This window comes from Aphelocoma coerulescens, chromosome 2, assembly GCF_041296385.1.
Source record: "Aphelocoma coerulescens isolate FSJ_1873_10779 chromosome 2, UR_Acoe_1.0, whole genome shotgun sequence".
NCBI classification, from domain to species: Eukaryota; Metazoa; Chordata; class Aves; order Passeriformes; family Corvidae; genus Aphelocoma; species Aphelocoma coerulescens.
This window is the reverse complement of record NC_091015.1, coordinates 27,555,047-27,579,154: the sequence shown is the minus strand read 5'-3', so window position 1 is coordinate 27,579,154 and position 24,108 is coordinate 27,555,047. Positions and strand designations below refer to the sequence as shown.

The 24,108-nt window shown below is 37.5% G+C and overlaps 1 protein-coding gene across 4 annotated transcripts in view; it reads left to right on the top strand.

The window, feature by feature from the left end:
* Positions 1-24,108, top strand: part of LOC138106382 (islet cell autoantigen 1-like) — a 68,802-nt gene that overhangs the window by 27,833 nt on the left and 16,861 nt on the right. For all 4 annotated transcript variants that reach the window (XM_069006908.1, XM_069006907.1, XM_069006905.1 and 1 more), the window contains exons 8-10: positions 15,766-15,891; positions 16,074-16,172; positions 23,533-23,627. In XM_069006908.1, the coding sequence (XP_068863009.1) occupies positions 15,766-15,891; positions 16,074-16,172; positions 23,533-23,627 (320 nt within the window). The remainder of the gene's footprint in view (positions 1-15,765; positions 15,892-16,073; positions 16,173-23,532; positions 23,628-24,108) is intronic.

The window sequence follows — 24,108 nt, the reverse complement described above, 5'->3', positions numbered from 1 at the left end:
CAATGTAGTTTTTTAACAACTTTGTTTCATGTAACCTTGCTGAAATCCAAAAAGGTAGATTTGGGTTATTTGTACATTTTCAGACTTGTATTTTTTTTGCGAAAAGGTAGGCAGACACATCAGACACATCCTAAAAATTTCTGTTCACTTAAAGAGCAGAATATAAAATGTTTCCACAGAGTACAGTGACTATTCTAAAAAAAAATTGGTGATTTAAATGAATAGTCTTAACTTCTACTTAATAATTGGGTTTGGTCCCAGTATTAAAAAGTCTCTCTCAAACATGGTGGGATAAAAATTAAGCTCCAAGAATTTTCTCATGTCTAATAATTATAGAAATGTGTAAATATTAAATTTAATATTGGATTTAAAAAAAAATCTAGAAACAACTGAACACTATTTTCTGAAATATTATGCTGAAAATGGGAAAGAAAAGATGATTGCCTAGACAGTTTCTGTTGCTCACATGAAAACTCAGACCCTGCAAGTTGGTCTATGTGGGCAAAGCCTGTTACCCATGAGGATCATTTTGTGAAATCAGAACCTAAATGAAGTGTAAAAAATATGACCAGAGTAGGTTGTGAAAAGAGAAATGAGATTTGGAAAATTCCCTCAGCCTTAATAATCTGAAAAGTCTAGGAGGATAGCTAAAGGAATATTTTTTAAAAATAAATGAAATACAGATGTGACTGAACTAAGAGAATTCTGCAGAAGCGAAGAATAAACAGGAAGGGGAATACAGCTGTTGGGGAAAACACTGTTTACACAAGAGAACCAAGTTTTTCTATGGTCACCACTGCCCAGGAATTCTTCTTACACTTTCCTAAAATGCTTGGGCACATGCATAATGTAGTCCATCTGCTTTACTTCATAAGGCCTTTGCTGTTCAGTTGTATGTTGCATAGGCTCTGAATGATTAAAAAGATGCTATGTTTGATTTCTCTCCTTCACATAATGAAATTGAATTAGATAGGATTAAAAAAAAAACAGCAAACAAAAGGTACTGTTCTAACCAAAAAAATGGCAAATATACCACCATCTCTGATTTAGGGTTCTGCCTTGAACCCTGCTTAGATTTCAAATGTTTTGTCTGTAATAGCACACTGTGAAGTCTGAAGAGCACCACAAAAAGATTTGGGTTTTTTTTATAAATTTGTACTCTTTCAGAGTTTGTATCTTGACAAAATGTAATTACATTGTTTTGAGGGAAACAATGAATGCTTATTGATATATTAAATGCCAACCAGGAATAGCAATAACAATGCATGGGATTATGTACAACAGACTTTGTGTTACAAATGAATAATGATTATTAGTGGGTGCCATTTTGTATTTCACGCTGAAAGGTTAAATAGAAAATGAAACACAAATCCTCAACTTACAGGACTTCTACTCCTGCATTAGCCCCGTGAACACAGTGGCTTTGCACTCAGGACAGTGAGAGCATCTGGGGACTGAATATTAAAGGAACTGGGTAATCATGTTGATTTTGTTAAAGGTATCTTTCTTAAAGTGCTGGTGTCACATCTAGCTAGGATTTGCAACGTCTGTCAGTGCCATTCCCTGGCAGTTTGTACATCTGTTCATCCCACTTCCCTTTGCAGTGGCTAAGGGGATCATGCAGGCCAGCTCACTGTTTTCAGTGCTTTCAATGGAGATATTGTTACTGCACCTGAATTTGAGCTTTTCAAGTCCCTTTACCTAATTCCAGCTTATTCACTCCTTCCACCTGCTCAGAGGGGACACAGATTCAATAACAATCTTTCTCAGGCCTTGAAGAATTTCACTGGGATGCAAAGAAATTTAAAATCTGAATTATATTTTTTCACTATGAGGACGCTGTACCTAGAGGAGTCAAGAAGAGCTCCAAATTACCTGCATTATCTGAGCTAAAGTGGACTGTATAATTACAGATGAACACAGTCATGGGCATAGTAGACATGTTAGCTTTATGCTATATTACAATTTTCTTTACATCACCTCTCTGGTCTTTCAGTGTTCAAAAGCAGTAATTACCCATCTCAGTTTCTTGCAGGGGCTGACTAATTGCTGCCCACTTGCTGGCATTCCCCCCTGTACTATGTGTGGCAACCATCCTTTGCTCTCAGGTTCTCTAGCATGATTAACACAATTGAGTTACGATAACTCAGCAATTCTCAGCACTTTTAACACTAAATCCAGGTTATGCCTGCTTTAGAGCTATATGTGGCCTTTCAAACCTGAAAGATCATGTTATTTCTGGTTTTGCCATTTATCTTGGTTGGCCTGCTTCTTGCTACAAATCTTTGCAATAATTTTTATCGACTCATAGACTTTGATCATACTAGTAAAATGTGGCTCTTTGTTTTCAGACTACATATAGTTATTTGCACCTATGCAAAGAACTGTTGGATTTTTATCAACTCTCTTTTAGTCATTTCAGGAGAGGAGAGTTCAGGAGTTCTAAGTTTTCAGGACCAAATTCTTCCCTAAAGAGGATGTGTGTCCATGCATGAAAATATGCACCTGTTTGCAGATTGGGAAGGGATTACACTGTGGTGGTGGTGACTCATGTCTGCAGACTGACAGATGCATGCTCCCTACTACAACTACATTTGGGCTTCATAATGTAAAAGTCCATCCCCAAACTCTGAAATAATGCTGTCTAGATGAATGTCATTCTGTATTCAATTTAAGAGTCTGCTGATCATGAATATTTTCTTTGTATGTCCTTGCTTCAAGGTCCCTGTTAGCGTCAACGAGTGTTTTTTGGTCTTTTTTCCTTTCAGCCTAGTAAACCACTCGTTGTGGGTTGGACTAATACTGAAACTTGTTACCAACAGAAAGCTGAGGCATGTATTTAAAAGGCTTCTTAAAAGAAAAAAGCAGGTGTTTTAACAAGGCTAGAAGCTATGTATTTATTGCCTTCCTTTCATTTAAATTGTCATTTCATGTTTGTTCCCTTTTAGAAATAATTTGCATACTGATCCAAGCTGTAAAAATTAATACAATGGCTGTGAGGAAGCCATCCATATTAATAGCTTCAGGAGCTATGGTGTGTTCTCTGCTCAGGATAATCTGAGAGTAGCCAGGAGATGAAAGCTCTGAGAAGTGGAGCTGCTTTCATACAGTTTATTCCTGTAATGACCCTGTGTGAATGAGTTGGGAGGAGAGGCTGTGTGCACTCCAGCTCTCAGCTGTCACATATCTCACTGCATTAAAACTCCCTCCTTTGATACAGTTTGAAGTTAAACATATTGACCATAAGTAGTTTGCATTTCTACTGGATAAAATAGGAGGAGAGGCCTCGTGCAGCCAGCAGTAGTGTCGGCTGGGATGCTGCTGCTGGCTGTATCCCTTTATTTCCCCCTGAACCTTTCTTGGGAACGCAAGCTACAGCTTTTTGGATCAAAGCTGCTGAGGCCAGGTTCTATCCTGCATAAAGTGTGGACACATTCTTTTGAAGTTGATTTATTTCTGCTCAAGCAGGAGATAGAGAAGTTGCTTGGCAGCATGTAAGGAGTAGGGGGCTATGTATTTGAAGAGTGGGGGAAGATTTTTGGAAAGGAAAAGCCAGGAGTATGTATGACCTGTTTTCTGGGAAAGATGTATGGCTACGCAGAGATGCTGCTTTTCTGAAAGGGGATGCCTAGATGAAGCTGAACTCTGTGCAGAACTCTGTGTAAACACTCCCTGCGTTTTGAGCATAGCATCTATCTATTTAGCTTAAAAATGCATTTTCCCAAACTTAAATTCAAGTAAACCTCTCTTAATTTGAAATAAATCTTGTGTAAACATGCTTAGCATCTGTTTAATTCAAAATTGTTGTTAAAACAGCTTAGTTAACCTGCAGAAAACTAACATATCTCCTCAATTTCTGGAGCGGTGAGCTCAAAAGCTCTTGAATGTTTTAAAATGGGGTGACTCAGGAATGGTTTTTTGCTTTGCCTGAATTTTTATGTTGTGATGTGATCATAATTTCAATAATGACTCTTGAGTGCGGTTCTGAAAAATTGAAGAGTGTTTTTGCTTTCATCTTCTTCAATTTGACAGACTTTCCTTCATTTTACAGTAAATAGTGGTTGGAATTACAGAAGTGGTCCACATCGTGTATTTGAGAATCAGTTCCATGCTGTATTTTATAGAAGTTTTTATTAAGCTGATGTATTTTATTTTCTGTGACTATTTCTTTTTTATATTTTGTTGTAATTGTTTTATTTTAAGCAATTGGATTCACATTCTGGGTCTGCATTGTGTGCTCTGTTTGTGAAAACTGTTGTGAGGCTTCAAGCTAAAGACTTTGTTGTCTGGTTTTTGACTGGATGAACTTGCTGGATTGTGGATGTAATTTTGATGAGGGCTGTGTCCAGCTGCTGGATAAGTGGAAAGGACTCTGCAGAGGCGTTGCTCTCCCCAAATGACACACTTTGTCTGCCTCCACTTGGCCATGCTAGAGGGGTAAAAATCAGGAAGGATGAGGAAAATACCGCCTTAATTCCTGGTAATTCCTTAGAAAAAAACTTCAGAGGTTTTCTGTTGCTGTTGGGCTGTACCTTTCAACCTGTGGTGTTTGGGGTTTTTTTCCTATGAGGGGACTAAATTACTTTTTAATAATGGAGAAGGAAGTATATTTCTATTGCTTCAGGGCAGCTGTTCAGAATGTTGTTATTTAGTACAGAGCACTGTATTACTTGCCACAAATAGTTTTCATGTCTCAGGGAAATCTAATTTGGATGTAACAAAACTTTGCTGCTGCAAAGAGGTGTTTGGATCCATGTCTTTGCACTACTATAGTATTGACAGTAGGGAAGAAAATATGTCAAATTTGCATCAAAAAAGGTTAAAGAGGCAAGGAATAAAACACATTCTCTTGAGACATCTAAAATTAGAACATCCTGTTAATTGAATAGCAGGACAACTTTTTAAATATGAATTTAGAGTACATGTAGTTGGTCCTGTTCTGATGAAATAACTAACCCAGAAGCACAGCTATTTCAACAATATTTATTTTTAGCAAACTACCCTCTAAAAAGTAGAGGAAAAAAATTAGTTAGATATAGATTTTCCTACAGGTTTCACATAGACAATAGCACTGTTTAATATTCCAGCCCCCACCTAAATACCATGCGTAAATGTTTCACTTGGCAGACAGCACTCTGGGACTTGACTGAAAAGAGGAGATTTGTGGTGGATGCTGAAAAATAAGCTTGGACTGTCCAGGTGAATCCTGGTATATGTAGACTTCTACAGGGGGGTACAAAATTTTTTTGAAGGACTGAGATCTGATCTTCTCTCTATACTGCAGTCATAATTGTAGAAATGTTGGAGCATCTCAAAATTGCCTCCACCCCTTCTCCAGGTGAATCTCTGTGAATGTAAAGCTTACATTCTGTCATACAGTTATTATATGTGAAGCATTTCCATGTGATTTCTATTAATTAAGCATGTTTGGGCATAGGCAGTACTTGAATGCACTCTGGCACCTCTAACAGTTACAAAATTATGTAACTCATGATTTTGAATTTTTGTAGTAAAAAATCTGCAGTTACATAGGTGTTACATTGGAAGAGCTCATTTGAAGTATCTGTGCTGCCTTAGACCACAGAACAGAGAGTCTTTCTGGCATAAAAAGGTGCTGCACTGGTCTGAATCCAGCAGAGCAAACTCTCCAACTCCCCTTAACCTGTGAATGTCCCTCAGGGTTGCATTATTCTTCAGACAAAAATGCACTGTCTGTGCATCATCTTTCTTTGTTGGTGTCCAATGGTAGCAACTAGGGAGCTGCATAAAGCAAATTTACAGTGGTGGTTTCTCTGAGTATTGTGACCAGTGGAGACATCACAGGACTTAGGGTTTGTTCTCCTGTAAAATTGTCCAGTTGCCTTTTGAACCAATATAAATTCTGGCCATCCCCAGTGCATGGCTGTGATCGAAGACCTACCCTGCAGAGACAGATGTTGTGTAAAGAGCCCCTTGCCTTGTGTTGTGTTCAAATGGCTGGTTCAGTATAATGCCCTCTGGTTCCCGTGTTGGCTGAAGTCTCATCTTTTACAAGTTTTGTATGTGTGGTATGATGACCTTCCATCATACTCCTCCTTACTCATTTTTTTTCTGGCCTGGAAAACCCTAATCTATTATTCTTTTTACAGAAACTAATTTACATATTTGGTCAGGTATTTTGTTGTTGCCTGCCTTTTTTCCCCCATTGCTAAGCCTGAACTGACTGTGTTTGCAGATAAACGTACCTTTGGTTTGAAGTAAAATACAGAGTGAAAAGTCATGTCCCTGTATAATATTTATGGAATCACATGCATAAAGTGTGAGGAGGTTCTCATTTTTCCCCATCCTTGAAGAGACACAAGAGAGTTGAAAAAGGTACATTATAAAACAGCAGGAATAAACACAAGGCTGGAAAGGAAGTGAGACAGTAGGGAAAAAAAGGAGAGAAAGGAGTAAGATAAATGTCTATGTGTTTACATAAAGGAGAGAGGGAGAGCTATTCAATTTCTGTGATAGCCATCACTGAATATGTCAGAAGATGGCACAACCAACCTTTGTTTTTTGGAGCGGAAAAAAGGAAGAATATTCAAGCCAGCCATAACCTTATATCCTCACAGGGTTCGGAGAATTGCTCACATCTGCTCGCTGTCTGTGGTTGTGAAGTAAGCAGTTCTGGCCATGGCTTACTCATTACTACCAGGCTGGAGTTGCATGGTGTGTGAGCCAACAGGCTGAAGGCATTAAAATTTTTACAGGCTAAATACTGAAAAACTGAAGAGGGAAATGTGGCATAAATGTGACACAGACCAAATTTCATATACTGCCAAAAAAAAAAATTCCACAGAGAAGTCATGGTGCATATCCATGGCCTGACGTTTTGCTAGGTATTTGTATATCTTCTAGAAAAAAATCCTTTGTTGGGATTTAAAAATAATAGTAGTTAATTCAGTGTACCTAACAACATATTTTCTTACCTTAGATTTTTCTACTGCTGTTAAAGTAAAAAAATGCAGCAAAGCTCATTAAGCACATTGCTCTTTAACATGGCATTCTCCTTGACCCAGACCATAGACATGGATTTCAAACAGGAAGAAAAACACATGCCTCTAACCCAAAGCAGTGAGAGGATAATATAACAGAGCTAGAAATTAGGGCAAAGTTATATAGGCAGGAGAAAATAAAAGCACAAGGCTCTGTGGTCAAAGAAGAGAACAGAGAATGGTAGTTGTACTTCATCTGTGATACATTTGTACCCTGAGCACAATGGTCTCACCTTCAGTGACTGGAGATACACTGTTTTGTTGTTTGTATGTTTGAAGTTCTAGATTAAAGAGTTCTTTTGTGTATTTAATCACAGTTTCATCTCTTTTATATATTTGTTTCTTCTCTCCAGCAGCAAAGTGCTAATTGCAGCTTTACAACTACAGTTGAAAGCTTTTTGCTGCAAGAGTTTTTGTGAAGGTCTTATGTAAAGATGTAGCTTAGCTGTAAGCCAGTGGTGTCTCTTGGTGCAGTGAGAGCAAGCACAGATCACATTCCACATCTCTGGATTGAAAACCTGGAGAGGAGAGAATCAAAAAGTGTAAGATGTAATACAGGGACTAGGGGAAGCTACTTAGATGAGGTGTTTCTAAATCAATCTGTCTCATTTAACAAGGACAAGATGAAAAAGTGGCTGGACCACGGTACATACATAAGCTGCTGAGACTCCTCAGTCTGTTCATAAGGGTTTATCAAGAATCACGGTGTGGAAGCTTATACTGAATGAATTTAAAGGGTAAATAAGCACACATTCAAACACAATTATTAGCAATAAAGGAAATATTTTTCTGGACATCATTTAGGTCAGGGTTTAGCAAACGTAGCTTCAGACATGTGCTATGTAGATGTCTACACCTAAATTGATCAACAAGAATTTCCTTTAGAGTGGAGAGAAACAGGGTAATATGAAGTGAACTCTAGGTGTCAATTGTTTGTGTTTGCTAGATCTCCATCCACTAACACAGGCCACAAGGTAACAAGGTGAATGTCAAGGCCTGAGCTAGGCACACCTAGCATACCTTTGTGGAAGGCATGCCTGAGGGTAAGGCAGGAGTAGTATTTTGTGATGTTCATCTGCTGATTTGTACTGCCTTTAACATCTCTGGTGAAATACATAGCAACTGGCTAGCAAGGCTTTTCTGGAAAACCTGTGGAGCTTCCCAGAGCTGTATTAGGTATGAATGACCAAGGGGATAGGTGTGTACTCAGGGACAAATTCTGGTAAATACTGAGCAAAAATAGTAATGACAATTTTGAAGAGTCATAATGGCTCTCCTCAAGAACTGCCATGGACCATGTCCTATTAGGACATTTGAAAATCACAAAATTGGAGAAAATATGATACACTTTTTGGTGCTTCCTGGAGTTTAACATTTTGTCATCCACCGATACCAAATTTCTCTAATGAAATGTTTTTAACATACTAAAAAAAAGTAAATTAATATAAATTGTAAAAAATGTTTGAATGACAAAGTTTGCATGAAGGCTTCTGGGTTTGGAAGAATAACATTTTGGTTATAATGTGACTTTTTTAGTATTTTTTATCTCTATTTTTCTTCATTGTAGCATAAGGAGAGCAAAATACATGTTTAACTCATGGCAATTTGATGGTTCTGACTAGAATCAGTCAAAATGTCCGTATTAAATGAAAGAACCTTTTAATCAACTTACACTGACTTTATGGTCATTCTGTTTGTTGATAGTTTATGTTTCATATTGAGTTGCCAGGCAGAGAAACATGATCTGGTCCCAGTAAATACAGTGAAATGCAGCTACTGTTACACTCATCCATGTTAAGCTGAATTTGTCTATATGCTGTTATGGAGAAATATAGCATTGCTTCTGCCTTTTTCCTTTTTTTTCCTTAATTTTCTTTAGCACTCTTCTTCTGTTGCTTACACTGAATTCCAGAACTGTCATGAGCAATTAAATCTATAATCTCTGAGTAATTATGGAAGGTAATTTTCTAGTAGGTATTTGCAATTATTTCAGTTGGCATTGATTTCATTGGATTATGTTGGATATCGCAGTGTTTTAGTGGAATATTTTATTTTTTTCTCACCATGAATGCTTCAGCCATTAGAAAAAAGTGGTCTTTTGTGGCTTAAGAGTATTTGTGTTGCCTTTTATCTTGTGATAGACTTGCCTTGTTCAAGTCTGTATATAATGAGAGATTTCTACCACTTCAGGACATCAGAAAGTTGTATCATCTTCCTTTCCATAATCTTTCTCTCTTGCAGTGCAACTGACCTAATACATCTTTAATTCAGCTTTCACTTACCTGCTGTCTTTCCACATGAATTTGCCAATATATTTAAGCTACCTCAAAGCAGGACATAACATTTTTGACAGCTGTTTCAGTGTTATTTGCTTGTACTGCTGTAGCAACTGGGTATCTGAGTCATAGGCAGCGGCTCCACTCCACTGGTTTTGCATAGGAAAAGAAGGCAGGAGTCTGTACAGCAGGTGTGCCTGCAGTTTTTCCTTTCCTCTCCTCACACAGGCATAACTGCTTTTTCAAAGCTGACCTACCAGTTCTTTTATGGCAGAAAGGCAGACAGTACTTTCCATAGAATCATAGAATGGTTTGGGTTGGAAGGGATCTTAAAGATCATCTAGTTCCAACCCCTTTGTCATGGGCAGGGACACCTACCATAGAAGGTGTTTGGTTGTTTCCAGAGTGAGACTGATAGGCATGCAATGGTAATTAAGTCCTTTATATGATTTGCAACATGACTGCAAATTTCCTTCATCAAGCTTAATAGAATGAGGTGCATAAGGCTTTTGCACAAGCACAGAAAATTATCATTAAGTCCAAAATGGCAAATTTAAGAAATGTATTACTGGAACTTGTTCTGCTCTAAAATTATCTTAATTCAAATTTCAAGAATAGTTTAATTTCTTGAACAAATGTGATGTACATCTGCTCAGCTTCAGACTTAAAGATATCATTTGGATCTGTTTATACTGTCCAAGTAGTTTTCCCTTTTAGCTAGACATGGCTCACTTAAAAAATTCCATCTCCTAAAATTAATTTCTACCAGTGCTTCTCATCAGATCATAAATGAACATTTTAATAACCAGGATAGAAGCAGACAAACAGAAGTATGCCCACTCTTCTTGAACCATCGTTTTTATGTGTTATTCTTAAAAAATGATGGAGCAGAGATTAATGAATGCAGTAAATACTATTCCAACCCAAGGGAACAGTTGAGTCAAAGTATAGTCTGCTAAATGCAGAATATATCAAAGCACATGGAAACCAGGTGTCATACTGCGCAAGGCATTGGAATTCCTTACACTGTACGTGGAAAAGTTTAGTTACAGGCATTATTTTGCATAAAACATTACCTTTTCTGTTCTCTGACTGCACATTATCAATCTTGAATTTAAAAGAAAACATAAACCGGTAAGTACTTAGTTATGCTCATGTGAAAGTGTAAAGGGTGCTCCTTATCAAAACACCACTCAAGCTATGAAATTACTAGAGTTTGTGGGAACTGAGGATCTAGTTCCTTGTGTTTTCTGTGCCATATGCAGAAATGCTGTAAGTTGTGCTCTATGGTAAATACTTGGTCCTCAAACTACAGTTTGATTTCATGTAGTCTTTACAGCGATCAGGTATGCCAGAAGGTGCTGTACTTATTTAACACAAAGATTTGTGCTGATTCCATCTGCTGGTAGAGTTTACCAAAAGCCCCAAACAGGAAGGTTTGCTATATTCCAGGCATTTTTCCCTCTTGATTTACTTACCCCCCTCCTTCCAGCCTATACACACACCGTGCATGCTTTTCAGATCGAGTAAGTGAGAGATTGGGTGACAAATTAGACTAGAAGCATCTGTTTCTCCTTCTATGCTGGAAATGCTGAGACAAAAATATACTGTATATAAAGTGAGTTAGTGCATTTATCTGACATAATTTTGGAGATGATGCTTCACTAGCTGAATTGTCCATGGAATTAGTCTACTACTGAAAACAAATATTGCATTTTATAGGAGACTAAAAGAAAGTAGTAACACAGATGTACTGTAGACAAGATATAAAGACTCCTTGAAAGCACATGACAAATCTGTAGTTTAGTAACTGAACATATTGAATAGTTTTTGAACTGGGTCTGAGCTTTTTTTTTTTTTTTTTTTAATGTTAGCATGCTTGAAGATTAGAGTTTTTCTGTTCAAATAAGGATTTCTAGCATACCTGCTGAAAAGTAGCTCTGTGGAGAAGGACCTGGGGGTACTGGTGGACAACAAGCTGTCCACCAGCCAGCAATGCCCTTGTGGCCAAGAAGGCCAATGGTATCCTGGCATTCACTAAGATGAGCATTGCCAGCAGGTCGAGGGAGATGATCCTGCCTCTCTACTCTTCCCTAGTGAGGCCAAACCTGGAGTGCTGTGTCCAATTCTGGGCTCCTCGGTGAAAAAGAGACAAGGAGCTGCTGGACTGGGTCCAGTGGAGGGTGACAAGGATGATTTAGGGACTGGAGCATCTCTTACGGGGAAAGGCTGAGGGATCTGGGCCTATTCAGATTCTGGAAGAGAAGAGTGAGAAAGGACCTTGTCAATGTCTTTAAGTATCTGAAGGGAGAGTGCCAAAAGGATGGACCAGGCTCTTCTCAGTGGTGCCAAGCAACAGGACAAAAGGCAACAGGCAGAAACTCATGCACAGGAAGTTCCACCTGAACATGAGGAAGAACTGTGCAGGTGACCACGCTATGGAACAGATTGTCCAGAGAGGCTGTGGAGTCTCCATCCCTGGAGATATTAAGAAGTGTCTGGACACACTCCTGTACCATGTGCTCTGGGATGGCCCTGCTTGAGCAGAGATGTTGAACCAGAGGACCCATTGTGATGCCTTCCAACCTGATCCATTTTGTGATAGTTGAAGAAACTCTGTTAGCAAATATTTGCCCTTAGAGTCAAGCATTCTAGAATCTGACTTTTGAGCCCCCAGGATTTAGGATTGTAGCATTTCTTTATTTACTTATATATTTCAGTCCTTTGAAATTATTTCAGGTTTATCGGGCATCTTGTAGTTTATCAAGCTGTTGATTGAATAAGATACTGCTTTCCAAATTTATGTTTCCTGTGTGCTCTCTGTGAATATTGTACTTAGGTGTTTGCATTGGGAAATTAAAAACCAGTTGTTCCAGGTTGCTGCTTATAAAAAGACAGAGTAATAATCTTTTTTAGGTCAAGGGTACAAGATTTTCTTGTATAGTGTAAATCTCACATCTAGCACCTATAGTTTCAGATGCTTAGAAGCTTGTTCGTCATCAAGTAATTCAAGTTGTGTTTGGATCAGGGCAGTTCTTCTAGGGTCACGAAAATCCTGACAGTTTTCAGACCAGGATTTTCGAGAACTTTTGTATGTTCAGCTTTAATAAACTTAAAGATATGAATAAAAATTTGCAGGACTGAGACCACAGTGAGGTCCTGTTTCTCATGTCTTAAAGAGTAATTGCAGAGAAAGGAGGAGAAGATTAGTATGTATTATATGAGCTTTCCCTAGAGTAGAAAACCAAATGTTCATTCTGATAACTTGTGTGATATTAAGTAGATTGTGTAAGCACTTTGTAAGCAGTAAGCTTTTATACCTAATTCCTGAAGCCAACAAGTAATCTTAAAAGATGTCTAATAATAATTTCAATTGAAAATTCATTTATTGGCACAGATAAAAAGCAAAAGGTCATGCTGATGTAGCGTGTGGTGTTCTTTCTTGGTTATCCTGCACTGCTGCTGAAAAAAGGAGAATGCTTCTGCTCAATAAACTTTCAATATATCAAAAAACCTAAAAGCATCCTTAATTTAATAGTTTTCATAGTATCACATCTTTCCTGGTTGGCAAGAGAAATGTGTAGCATTTGATAACGCAGCATTAAGTATCTTGAATCATCTATAGGAACATGATAAAAATAAGGGTTTGTGTTCCACATTGTGTTGTGGATCACCTCTTTCTTTTTATGAATGTTTTAGCTTTTAAAACAGACACTAGTTACATGTTCAGTGAAGATAAATGCCAACCTTGTTCTTTGCTAAATGTCCCTGAAGAATGTATGCAGGAAGACTGCAACTCAAACTTTACAGGTGCTTTTGTCCTATCGATTTTTTTCTCCTTTCTTAAAGAGTTGGAGTAGTTCATCATTATATTTAGTAGTACTTTTCTTCTTTCAACTTGTGGCTCACCATCTCTGACAGAGTATTTATATTCCTCAGACCTAACATTCTTTGCTCACTTGGACTTTCAGTCTACAAAGCCACAGCTGTTCTTACTGTGCTTTCACCAGTGCTGTGATATAACGAGTAGGAAAGGGATTCTGATCTCAGCTGTACCATTGTAAAATATAGTTATGTATGTGACACATTTCCATTTACATCACTAGAATTTCTCTGGATTTTCATGGCTGTAACTGAAATTAGTTTTTTCAAAGCCCTCCAACATCTCTTACTTAATTCCCTACCTATTGCAGCAATTCTTTATGGCAAAAGATGTGCGTAATCCCATATTTGGATTTCAGTTAGAAGTTCCTTTTTGTACAGGCCCATGATTTTCTTCACAACTCTCCTTTTCACACTGAAGTTGTAACTGTGCTCTCAGGCACTTAAAGCTAAAGCGAACAGAGGACTTGAGGACCTAAAACAGGACAAATGTCTTTATCCAGCACTGGATAAAGTTTCTACATTCCTCCTGCCGCTGCTCCTATCTTCCTCCATTGCTGCTCAATTTTGGAGGTTCATAAGCTCTTTACCCATGTGCTGTTTTGACTAGGCAGCTGTGCTTTTCACAAAGTACTGTACTTCATAGTAGATATATGGGCAGTAGCTATTCCTTGCTTTTTATATCATAGCTTAGCATTTGTCATGCTTGCCAAATGCCTAAGAAGTGGAAGCCATTGGGGCAATTTCCTCTTTCCTGAGGAAATTCAAATCTGTCTCTACCTCACTAAAACATCTCCTAACTATCTAAGAAGTCTTCCATCTTCTTGAAGACCCCTTTTTGGTTTTGAACTCTTCAACATGCAAAGATAACGAGCAAGGCAACATCAGTGAGATGTTTTACTCGTGGTCAGAGCACTGGATCCAGTCAGAAGTTTCAGTTGTAGTTATTATTGCCAGAACTCAAGATTTGTTCATTGATAGCTTGGTGTAATTATGTGGAGTTGTCCTGGAAGACTTCCTCTTCTGGATGAATGCAGTAAACACAAAGCTATTTTGTAAAGGTAGAGTAGCTCTGCTCTTCACTACGATAAGACAAAGTGTTCAGGTTTCTTTCTTTGGCATCATCCTTTTCTGTTATTAAAATCTCATGTAAGATTCTGCATTTATGAGAGATTTTGAGTTGTGGTAGTTTCTTCCTTATGAACAGATTAGGCTGATGTGCAGTATTGCTTATGCAGAGCTTATCTGATCAGTGAAATAAAGTTGCCATGTGTCCAGCAATCCAAGAGTCCCACCATTTGTATGACTAGGTCATCTGGGGAATTTGTGATGCAGATCTTTGGCTGTTTTCCTGCCTGGTTGGAGGTCTTGTATACTCTGGGTTTGGGAAAATAACATCAGAAGTACAGTAACCATAACGTTTCAGATTGCATTATGAGATGTATGTATTTGTTCTTACTGCACAAGGAGCTTGCTGCAAAGTTCCAGGTTCCCTTCTGAAGATCAGGAGCATACACGTTTGTCAAATCTCTGATTGAGTTTGCGTATTCTGGGCAAAATGAGTTTACTCTTGGAATTAGGCCACAAAAGGAAAGAAATGTATAATTTACTACAGTAGTTTGTTTTCACAGTGAAACATTTCATTTTTTGGGTAAATATTTTAACTGTGAAAGAGTAATAGGACATCCATGATGTTTTGTGGTTGGAGTGTTTCCCATTTCATTGGAAGAAAACTATAACAAAACGTGTTTACAGAATTTAAACAAATTTCTTTCATTAATATAGTATTTGGGTAGTGTGCAAAGCTGTCACAAAAATGGGAACTCCTGGGTATGAAATGCCCACATCAACCTCCTACCGTGATACAAAATCATGCCAATGTTGTTGTCAAGCATATACAGTTGGTGGAACAGGGTGTTATACATGTACTTAAGGTACATTTTTATGTACGTAACAGGTGGTAGAAAAATAGTTTGGAAAACAAAAACTTTTTGAAACTGAAATTGTTAATTGGTAGGAAAAAGGGACTTGATATTTTTCTCATAGCAATAAACAGGAAAGGCGTTCCCATTTTAGAAGGAAAACTTTAATGAGTGAAATTTTTGTAACAGATCAAAGATATTGAAGTGCTATATCATTGCAGATAGACTTTAAAGTTTGTCAGCATGATTTGTCTCTTACTATAGGTACATGGAAATGTCTCTGACAGTGCACCTGTATATTATGTAGTAATTTTAGCTACAAATTTGTTGGTTGGCCTTTGAACTTGTCTTTCTTGAAAGAGATACCAATATAAGTATGTTTTCCAATTGTTTTCATATATATTTTATACTAATATCCATCATACAAACAGGGGTTAGAAAACAAAAATTCTTCACTGAATATACTACAAAAAGCAGTAACAGAGACAATAGGAAGAGTACCATTTATCAGCCTGTTTTATCTTAATTTCAGTGTGATTGATGAAAATATAAATTGCAATTGAGTCTGTTCAGTTGTCCGATTTTCCTAGATGTTGTATTAGTTTGCTCTTTCATTAAAAATGGAGGAAAAAACCACTACATAAACAATTGTCCCTTTGTTTGAAGGTTCAAGCACAAGTGCGACATGCAAAACTCAACTTTGACAAACTGAAGACTGATGTCTGTCAAAAAGTGGATCTTTTGGGAGCGAGCAGATGCAACCTCCTTTCTCATGTGTTAACAACATATCAGGTATCCAAGGAAAATGTTGACCTCTGAAAGAATGTTTTCCTGCTAATGTGGTTTTTTAAGAGGTTACCATGGCAATATTCAACTGTAAGAATATGTAACTAGCATTGGAGGGAAGATGTGAAATTTGCACTGAAAACAGATTTGTTTTAACATTGGCGCTGAAATTTTATCCTGCCTTACAGACAACACTGCTTCATTTTTGGGAAAAAACTTCACACACAATGGCAGCCATCCATGAAAGTTTCAAAGGTTATCAGCCATATGAATTCACTATGTTAAAGGTAAGAAATATATCTATATATGTGTTTGCCCAGTGATAACCAGTAAGAGATCATACAAGGATGTAGAAAGCACATGTTGATATTTTTCCCATATATTTTCTGACACTTTCAAGTTTTCTGTTTAATGTCCTTCTGACTAGTAGGATCAAAAACTGTATGTCTAGTGCAGTGACTAAGGAATATTTCAAAGGAAGACATATTAAAGGCTGTGGGATTGTGTTGGATTATTCATCTAGTAGAATTAGGGATTTATGTTGCTCTCCAAAATCTCAGGAGTGAATTAATACTAACTATGTTGCCTTTGCATTTGTTTTTCACACTCTTTAAGAAGACCTTTTTTGGACTGAATATGAGTAAGTGGATGCTCAGGGTACTCACTTTTTAACGCTTTACTGGGAATTACTGTTTTGTAGACTAGTGGTATTTGCTGATCCTTTGTAAACTTTCAGTATGGCATATGTGCAATATCTGACTGAAGCCTGAGTTCAGAGTTTTGCCAAGTATCTAAAAATAATCACTAAGCTTTGTGTGTTTTCCTGGTCATGTTTTCCTTGCATATGAAGCTGCTCTATTTGTTGCAATTTGAGACTCAGTAGAGGAATGGGAGAACAGTGAAAAACTTCATGAACCTACCAGTTATCCTCATAGGCCTTTTTGTCCTGCAGTTATTTTGGGCAGTGCAATAACTACTTGATTGGCTACTATATTCATGGGAGAAAAATAATGTGTGTGACAGAGGTCTGATAGAAGGGTTGCCACGGGTAGGAGAGTGAGGAATGAACAGCATGCGCAAAGCCACTCTTTGATTGGAGAGACAACCCAGTTTGAAAATAATTTCAAGTCACAGCCTCAATCCATGAAATCCTTGTGCATATGTCAAGTGGAAGTTGGGCTGCACTATGCCTTAGAGCCTATGGCTCCCCCTGAGCTCCTGGAAAAGAAGCACCTGAGGGTATAAGGTGTAATTCACCCCAGACTACCAACTTGTCTGTACATGACTATGCCATATTTAAAGATGTTTTCTAGAATGTGGGATGGGACAGAGCAGTTTCTAAACTGTACATAAAGAGCTTGTGGAGACTGTTACTTCTGCAGCTTGAAACATCACAGCAGATCAAACAAACAAATTTCAGGCTCAATCTTTTTGTGACTGAAGAGGTTTATAAACTGTTTCATCTTACCCAGCCTCTGAAGAATCCAGTCTTGCAGGAGAAATCCTCATTTTCTATGAAGTTAACGTAGCTTTAAGCCTCTTTCTTTCATAGTCTGCATCACGGAAGATGGGTTCTAGTCAGAGATTACAGTCAGATTTCAGCAGGAGACAGTTGGGCATAGCTATCTTGACATTGCTAGTAATTGTCTTGAGATTCACCAGTTAAACTCCAAACCAGGGAAGAAAGTCCCCTTTACTTCCCCCCCTTGGGCTTAGCTTGGCCAGAGCTCTGCTCAGGAGCTGGGCACCATGCTTGTGGGTTCTTTGCTTACCTTCCTGATGTTAAAAGGTTTCTGAGGCTGTTTTTATCTTTGCTTTGATCCAAAACAATTTCAGTCTAATTTGTGTAGGTAGCCTGTATTGTTTCTAGGTAGTTATTCTTCATGCTCTTTTGTATCTAAAAATTTGAACAACACAGAGGATGTTTCAAGACACATAGTAACATTTGGACACCTTGGAGAGAAAATGCACCTGTTTTGGTGTACCCTTGTGATGGAAGATGAGAGATATTTGGGGATGCTTTGTACTTTTTGAACTTCCTTCTGTGAAACATTTCACTATGATTTAAGTTTGAAATTAGATTGGGAATCTATGATAAAGAAATACCATCTATATATTGAACCCACACTTTAACAAGTACTCCCTTGAAGCAAAAAGTAAATGTAAAAATGGTTGTGAATATTGTAGTGTGTTTAGGATGCAGCCTAACTTTGTTATGAGAATCTTAAACAATTATATTGCTCACCTCTTACACTGACAAGATGTGATTTCCTGTTTTTGCACTGATATGTATACTGATAAATGATGCCAATCAGGAGATAGTTTAAAACTATAGGATTTCATGTAATTCTGTGATTTCAGAAAACAGCTGCTTGGGAGTAAGACTGTGTTACTGGCTTTTAGTATCAGGGTTTTTTTCTTTCAGTTTCTAGAGTTATTTTCTATACCAAAGTTTTCTCCATGATCTCTTGTCCCCCAGCTATTAGTTTCTGAACATTAAATGTTTACTAAGATGATTAAATCAAAATCTGGTGATTGCATCAGGTGAGGTTGTGTTGCCTAAGAGAATAGATGTCTGCTGCTACTTCAGATGCATTACTAGGCTAAGTGAGCTCTGATTGTCACTTCTGAAGGGTGTGGTGAGTCCCCGCTCACCTCTGCTAAACCTGGGTGTGGAATAAAAATAGGTGATTATGGTTAGGGAACTGATCCCTACCATTCATATCATATATTCGTGCCAGAGTGGCTATATATTAAAAAGGAGCTGGAAACTAATTTTACATTGAGATTACGTGGTATTTTTTTTAATGTAGTAAACAGCTGTAGCTGATCTAAGGTAGTGTAGTTTCTGATGGAGAAACTTTTGGTTGAAAACTGTACCTAATGAAGATGCCATGTCTGTTGTTGACTTTATGCATTAAAATATACTATCAGAATACCTAATGGCTTAAAATACACGTAAAATATTTCAGTGTGCCCATTTCTACATTTAATTGGGAGTTATTTCTCTTAGACTATTTTTCCCTGCCTTATACTGTAAAAGGGGTCTTTCTTAAATTAAAATTTTGAATTTGATGCTTGTAAATAATTTTTGTCTTTTATGATTCCATAAAAGACAAAATCTTGCTCATACAAATTAAACTGAATTAAACTAAGCATACGTGAATGTAGAGTTACTGTTTTGCTTTAAAACAAGAAATTATTACAAGTTAATATTTGATTTAGATGTAGATTTTCTTACTGAAAAATTAAGAGGTGCTATGTACTAGAAAAATTGCTAGTTGTATTTTGTAGTATAAATATATATTCATGTACCAGGTTTACCTCAGGAAAGAGACTCTGAAACGCCTCTTGGGATTGTTTCTGGAAAGAAAACACTGTCTTTAGAGATGGTTGCCAAACTCCCTTAATGAAAAGCAGCCCATTTGTTTTCTTTGCTTCAGGGTATATGCAGAGAGCAGTATAATTGTGCTATTGCAGCTGTATTTCCTAACTCTGAGTTTTATGCTTGATGAAAGATGATTATTAATGTGCTAACAACTCTGTGTGTAGTGATGTAAAAAGTTACTGTATCTATCACTTTAATATTACATATGATGGGCTGCTGTTTTGGTAAAGCCTTTAAGGTTTCATTGTCTTGAAATAAACATATATCAAATGAATTCAAGTTTATTTCAGGGGCTACTTTTAATGAATAATACCTCTTTCTAGTTTCTGTTACCATTTATTTGCCTTAGTTACTTAAAGAATAGTTGCATTTTTTACATTTAAATGCTAGGATACCAAACTTCCTGAGGAGTTCATATTAGCCTAGAAATAGGCTTGGTAAGGGAGTCAAAAGGCATAAATCTCAATGCATCTATTTATTTCTGTAAAGTGGAGTACTGTTTTTTTATTTATTGTGTGAAGTGGAATACTGCTGCCTGAGCTCCTTACATGGAGTACTCCTTTGGAGTACTCTGTCCAAACAGATGCTACAACACGGTTGCCTTCTGCTGACCTCTGCTGTAGTTTGGTATCCTCTCTTGCTTCTGTTTGTCACACCATGACTTTACTCATAGACAAGATTACCTATGATTTTTTATCTCTAAGAGTTTTGGGGAGGTGTGATATTTCTTTTCTTGATGAATGTCTGGGAGGAAATTCTGAGACAACCTGCTTTTCCTCTTCCTCTTCAGCTCTCCCCCCAAATGAAACATTCAAGTTTTTGTCTCCTCAGTGATGCTGCACTTCATCATAAATGTTGTGACATCTTGGGATGTATGCCTGGCTCCTGAAACTGCCCTTAGCTGTGTTGCTTTGATTCTTTCTCAGTCAAGAAGTGCATTAGGTGTCCAAGGCACTTGGGAGGAGCTGTGGGTGAGCTGAGTGCAATGTCAACACTGATGATTTAACTGCAGAGGGCAGGTTTTATGTGCAGTCCAGATGATCTTGGCGTGACTTGAAAGCAGCCTAGATGCAGGTGAAGGAATTTAGTGAGTGAGTAGCAGTCAGAAATGGAGCCTGAGCTGGAACCAGAGTTAAACCTGCAGTGGAGGAATCCCTTGGCTTGGATACTTACTCTGAGTACTGGGAGCAGGTGAAATACCGCTGGTGACTTCTGGTGTTAGAGATGGACACATCAGGCAGAATGAATGACTCTGAACTTGCTCTGGTAGTGTGTATGGTCTTATTTTGTAGTAAAAGATTAAAGATTTTTGTAGTAAAAGATTAAAGAAGCTAGGAAGATAGGTTTCTAAATATGCAAGGATCCTACTTTAAGCCACATACCTGGTGTAGCTCACAACAAAATCTGTGCTGGTCCCTGTGAGCAGCCAGAAGAGTGCTGTGAAGTTACACATCTGTGTGCTCTGAGCAGCCAAGGCAGGGGTGCATCCAGCTGAGATGTGCTTGCTCTGATCTCAGTCTGGGTTGTCATAACTCTGTTAATTCACTACACTTTCTAAATGATGGGACTTCTTCCCTTTTTTTCTAATGTAACCTGAAACAAGAGAAGATCATGGTTTCATTTCTGTGCCTGCTGAGAGTAGTGATCACATTGCTGTGGGTTCATGTTTAGAAAACAGTTGACATTGGCTTTTTAACATTCTGTTTCATTTCATACACATTGTCTAGCTTTTAAAAATCTTTTTGAAAAGATACCTCAGTTTGTAGTGCACCTCAGGATGCGGAGTAGAGGGAGGCAGGGGTGAGGAAAATAATTTCATTATTTGCTATCTGATTTTGAAAGAATATTGTCTGAATAAAATTATTGCATGGAATTATTGCATCAAAATAAAACTGCTTTTTTTAACAATTTTTATCATAATCACCATTAAAACCAAAGCTGTATTTCAGAGCTATGTTTATTTTTCTAATACAGGAAATAGTAACTGCCATTATTATCATGCTGCTTCCTTCCCAAGGTACTTGTGAACTCCATTTCTATATGCTGTTTCCGTGGTTTGATCACAGTCCTTTAAATATGGATTTCCTGAAACATTGATGAAGGAAACTTCATAAAATATAGGTCCTTAAAGAAGGATGCTTATTTCCCTGTATATTTTTGGTGAATATACAGAAGATTTTACTTCTAATAATTTTCTTTAACTTGTATAATTAGGCAGTGGTTAAAGTAGTTCTGGTTTTTGTCCAAAACCTTTACAACCCTTTTGGAGCAGGCTCTGAGGTGCTATACTTGGTAGCAGGCAAAGCACCACAAACTGTTTCACCATCACCTCCTGATTCAGTGGACTGTGTGTCCTGTTGTGAAGATGTCCGTGGTGGTTCAAGTGCCCAAAGCAGCACAGTCCCTATAATGCAAAGCTGCTTTCTTTCTCTACACTGCACTTTTGTGCAAGTATAATGGATATTTGTATGTTCTTGAACTGTAGTCCAGGTCTTCTTAGAGTCAATGAAATAATTTCAATCAATTTTAATAGCATGAGAAGTTCAGTCTAATGAATACCCAGTACCAATGCAGGGTGACATTCATTCATAGGTTACCTAGCTGAGCTGGCTAGTGTTGTTATTCACCATCCAAGAAGTATACTTACATGGGGTTCTGGTTAACACTGTTGCAGTGTCAAAAAAAAAGTGGCAACCACAGAATAAGGTTAATTTCTTTAGGGCCTTTATTATTGCTGCTTTTGTGACCTTCATCTTTTGACCACATCTGTAGTGCTGAGGGTGCTTATGACAAATTAATCAGCAGTTCTAGGTAGAATTAACTTATTGAGAGGGGAAAAAAAAACAACTGCAGTACATGACAGATCTGTAAGTTTAGTTTCTAAAATACTGAAGTGTAGATTCCTCATACAGACAAGTACTGAACCAAGCAGAAACTGGAATGCTCCTTCTGGGGACTCCTCTGTCCTGGTTAACAAGCAGTGCAAACAAGACCTGCAACATGTCTTGGAATGCTTTTCTTGTGACAGATGAGCTGGGCACTCTTAACTTTCATTCAGTCGATTAGGCCGTGGTTTTTTGTTTTACTTTTCTCATGAAACACGTTAATGTTTTGTTCACATTCCAGATGCAAAGCCACTACATTTTTGTGGTTTTTAGATGTGGTGCAAAAGGGGACTTCTCTGTTTTACCCTTATCTTTTCGGGGGAGCATGAAGAGAAGCTGGGGTGAGATGCACTACTATGACTATGAGAGCAATATTAATAAACTTAATTACAAATGGTCAAGACTGTTCTCATGTAACATGGTTTTATTTTTCAGAAACCACGTTGGACTTTAGAAAGAGGAAATTTTTTTCACCTTCACAGCAAAACCATTTGACAGAAATAGAAATACTTACATTGCTAATATCTGCTATTACTTAATTACTGTGTTCCTTTATTTCATTTTTCAGACAGAATTCCTAATTGATGCATAACAATGACAACCAATAGTATATTTATCACTTCAAAGAGTCAGTCTATAATGCTTGTGTTGGCTTCTTCCTATCTCCAAATTTTGGTTATAAAAATGCTGACCATGAAACTGCACATCATTATCCTGTAGCACAGCCTTTCAGATTGCAAAGGGACAGTAGGGTTTCATAATACCACACCTGGCCTTTGTCAAACTATCATCCAAGATTTTAACCCTTGTTTTCAGATTCAGGATACAAGCAGTATCTTCCCACTACCACTGCAGTTGCCAAGTTTGTGTGAATAGTTGTGGAGGGAGAAAAAGAGAATAAATAAGGAAAGAAGCAGTATATGGTGAACAAACAGATGTAAAGAATCTAAAGATCTTTTCTCATCTTAAAACAAAAAAGGAAAAGAGGAAGGAAAAAAATAAGCAAACCCCCAAAACAGCAAAGAAATACGCCACCTGTGCCTGCTTTGCACATGGTATAGATAGATTTACTTAGAAATATTGGAAATATTTACTTAGAAATATTCATTTAGAAATATTAGAAACAGAACATGAGTATAGAAGTTGCCAAGTGTCACCTTCTTATATAAAGTATGTTCATAGACTCAATTTGAATGAGTGTCTTCTAACACTTGTAATTCTGCTTGAGTCAGATACAATTTTGATATAGTGCAAAACTGTTCTTGCTTGATTTCTGTTGGTTCTAGAATGAGGTTTGGTCTTAAATGACACACTTTAGCTTCCCTGATTCTAATTTGTTTTCTTCTTTACATTTATATTATGGTTATGATCTAGAGCTTGCAAGATCCTATGAATAAACTAACAGAAAAAGCGGAAAAGGAGGAACTGCAGAGTGAGAGCACCAATTCAGTGGAAGATCAGCAGAGTCAGTAAGTCACACGTCCTATATATCAAAATAATAACTATTTTTGTCTATAATCTGCTTTCTGGTTGCTAAAGTCACCAAACATAAGTAGAGATACAGACACAGGTAGTCTAATTCTACTGGTTACCTCAACAGAAAAATTCCTGAAATGTTGTCACGTGTACATGAAGACTAATAAACTTGATGGTGAAATTAAGAGCTTTAAAAAGGCCCTTATGTGATTTTCATCTTTCTTAGTCCTCTTTTTAATTTTTTTCAGCTTTTGTTCATTTTTTCTTTATTAAAAGAAATGGTAAACAGCTATACAGGGGAGAAAGATATATGAGCATTGTATTTCTCCTTTCAGCAGCATCTCCTTTCACCTGGGAATAGGATATAGATTACTGATTGCTCCGGGCAGCGATTAGTTTTTGTAATGTATACATCAGTTAGTAATCCAATGAAGCAGGAGGTACTTAGTATAAGGTACATCTAAGTGAGCTGAT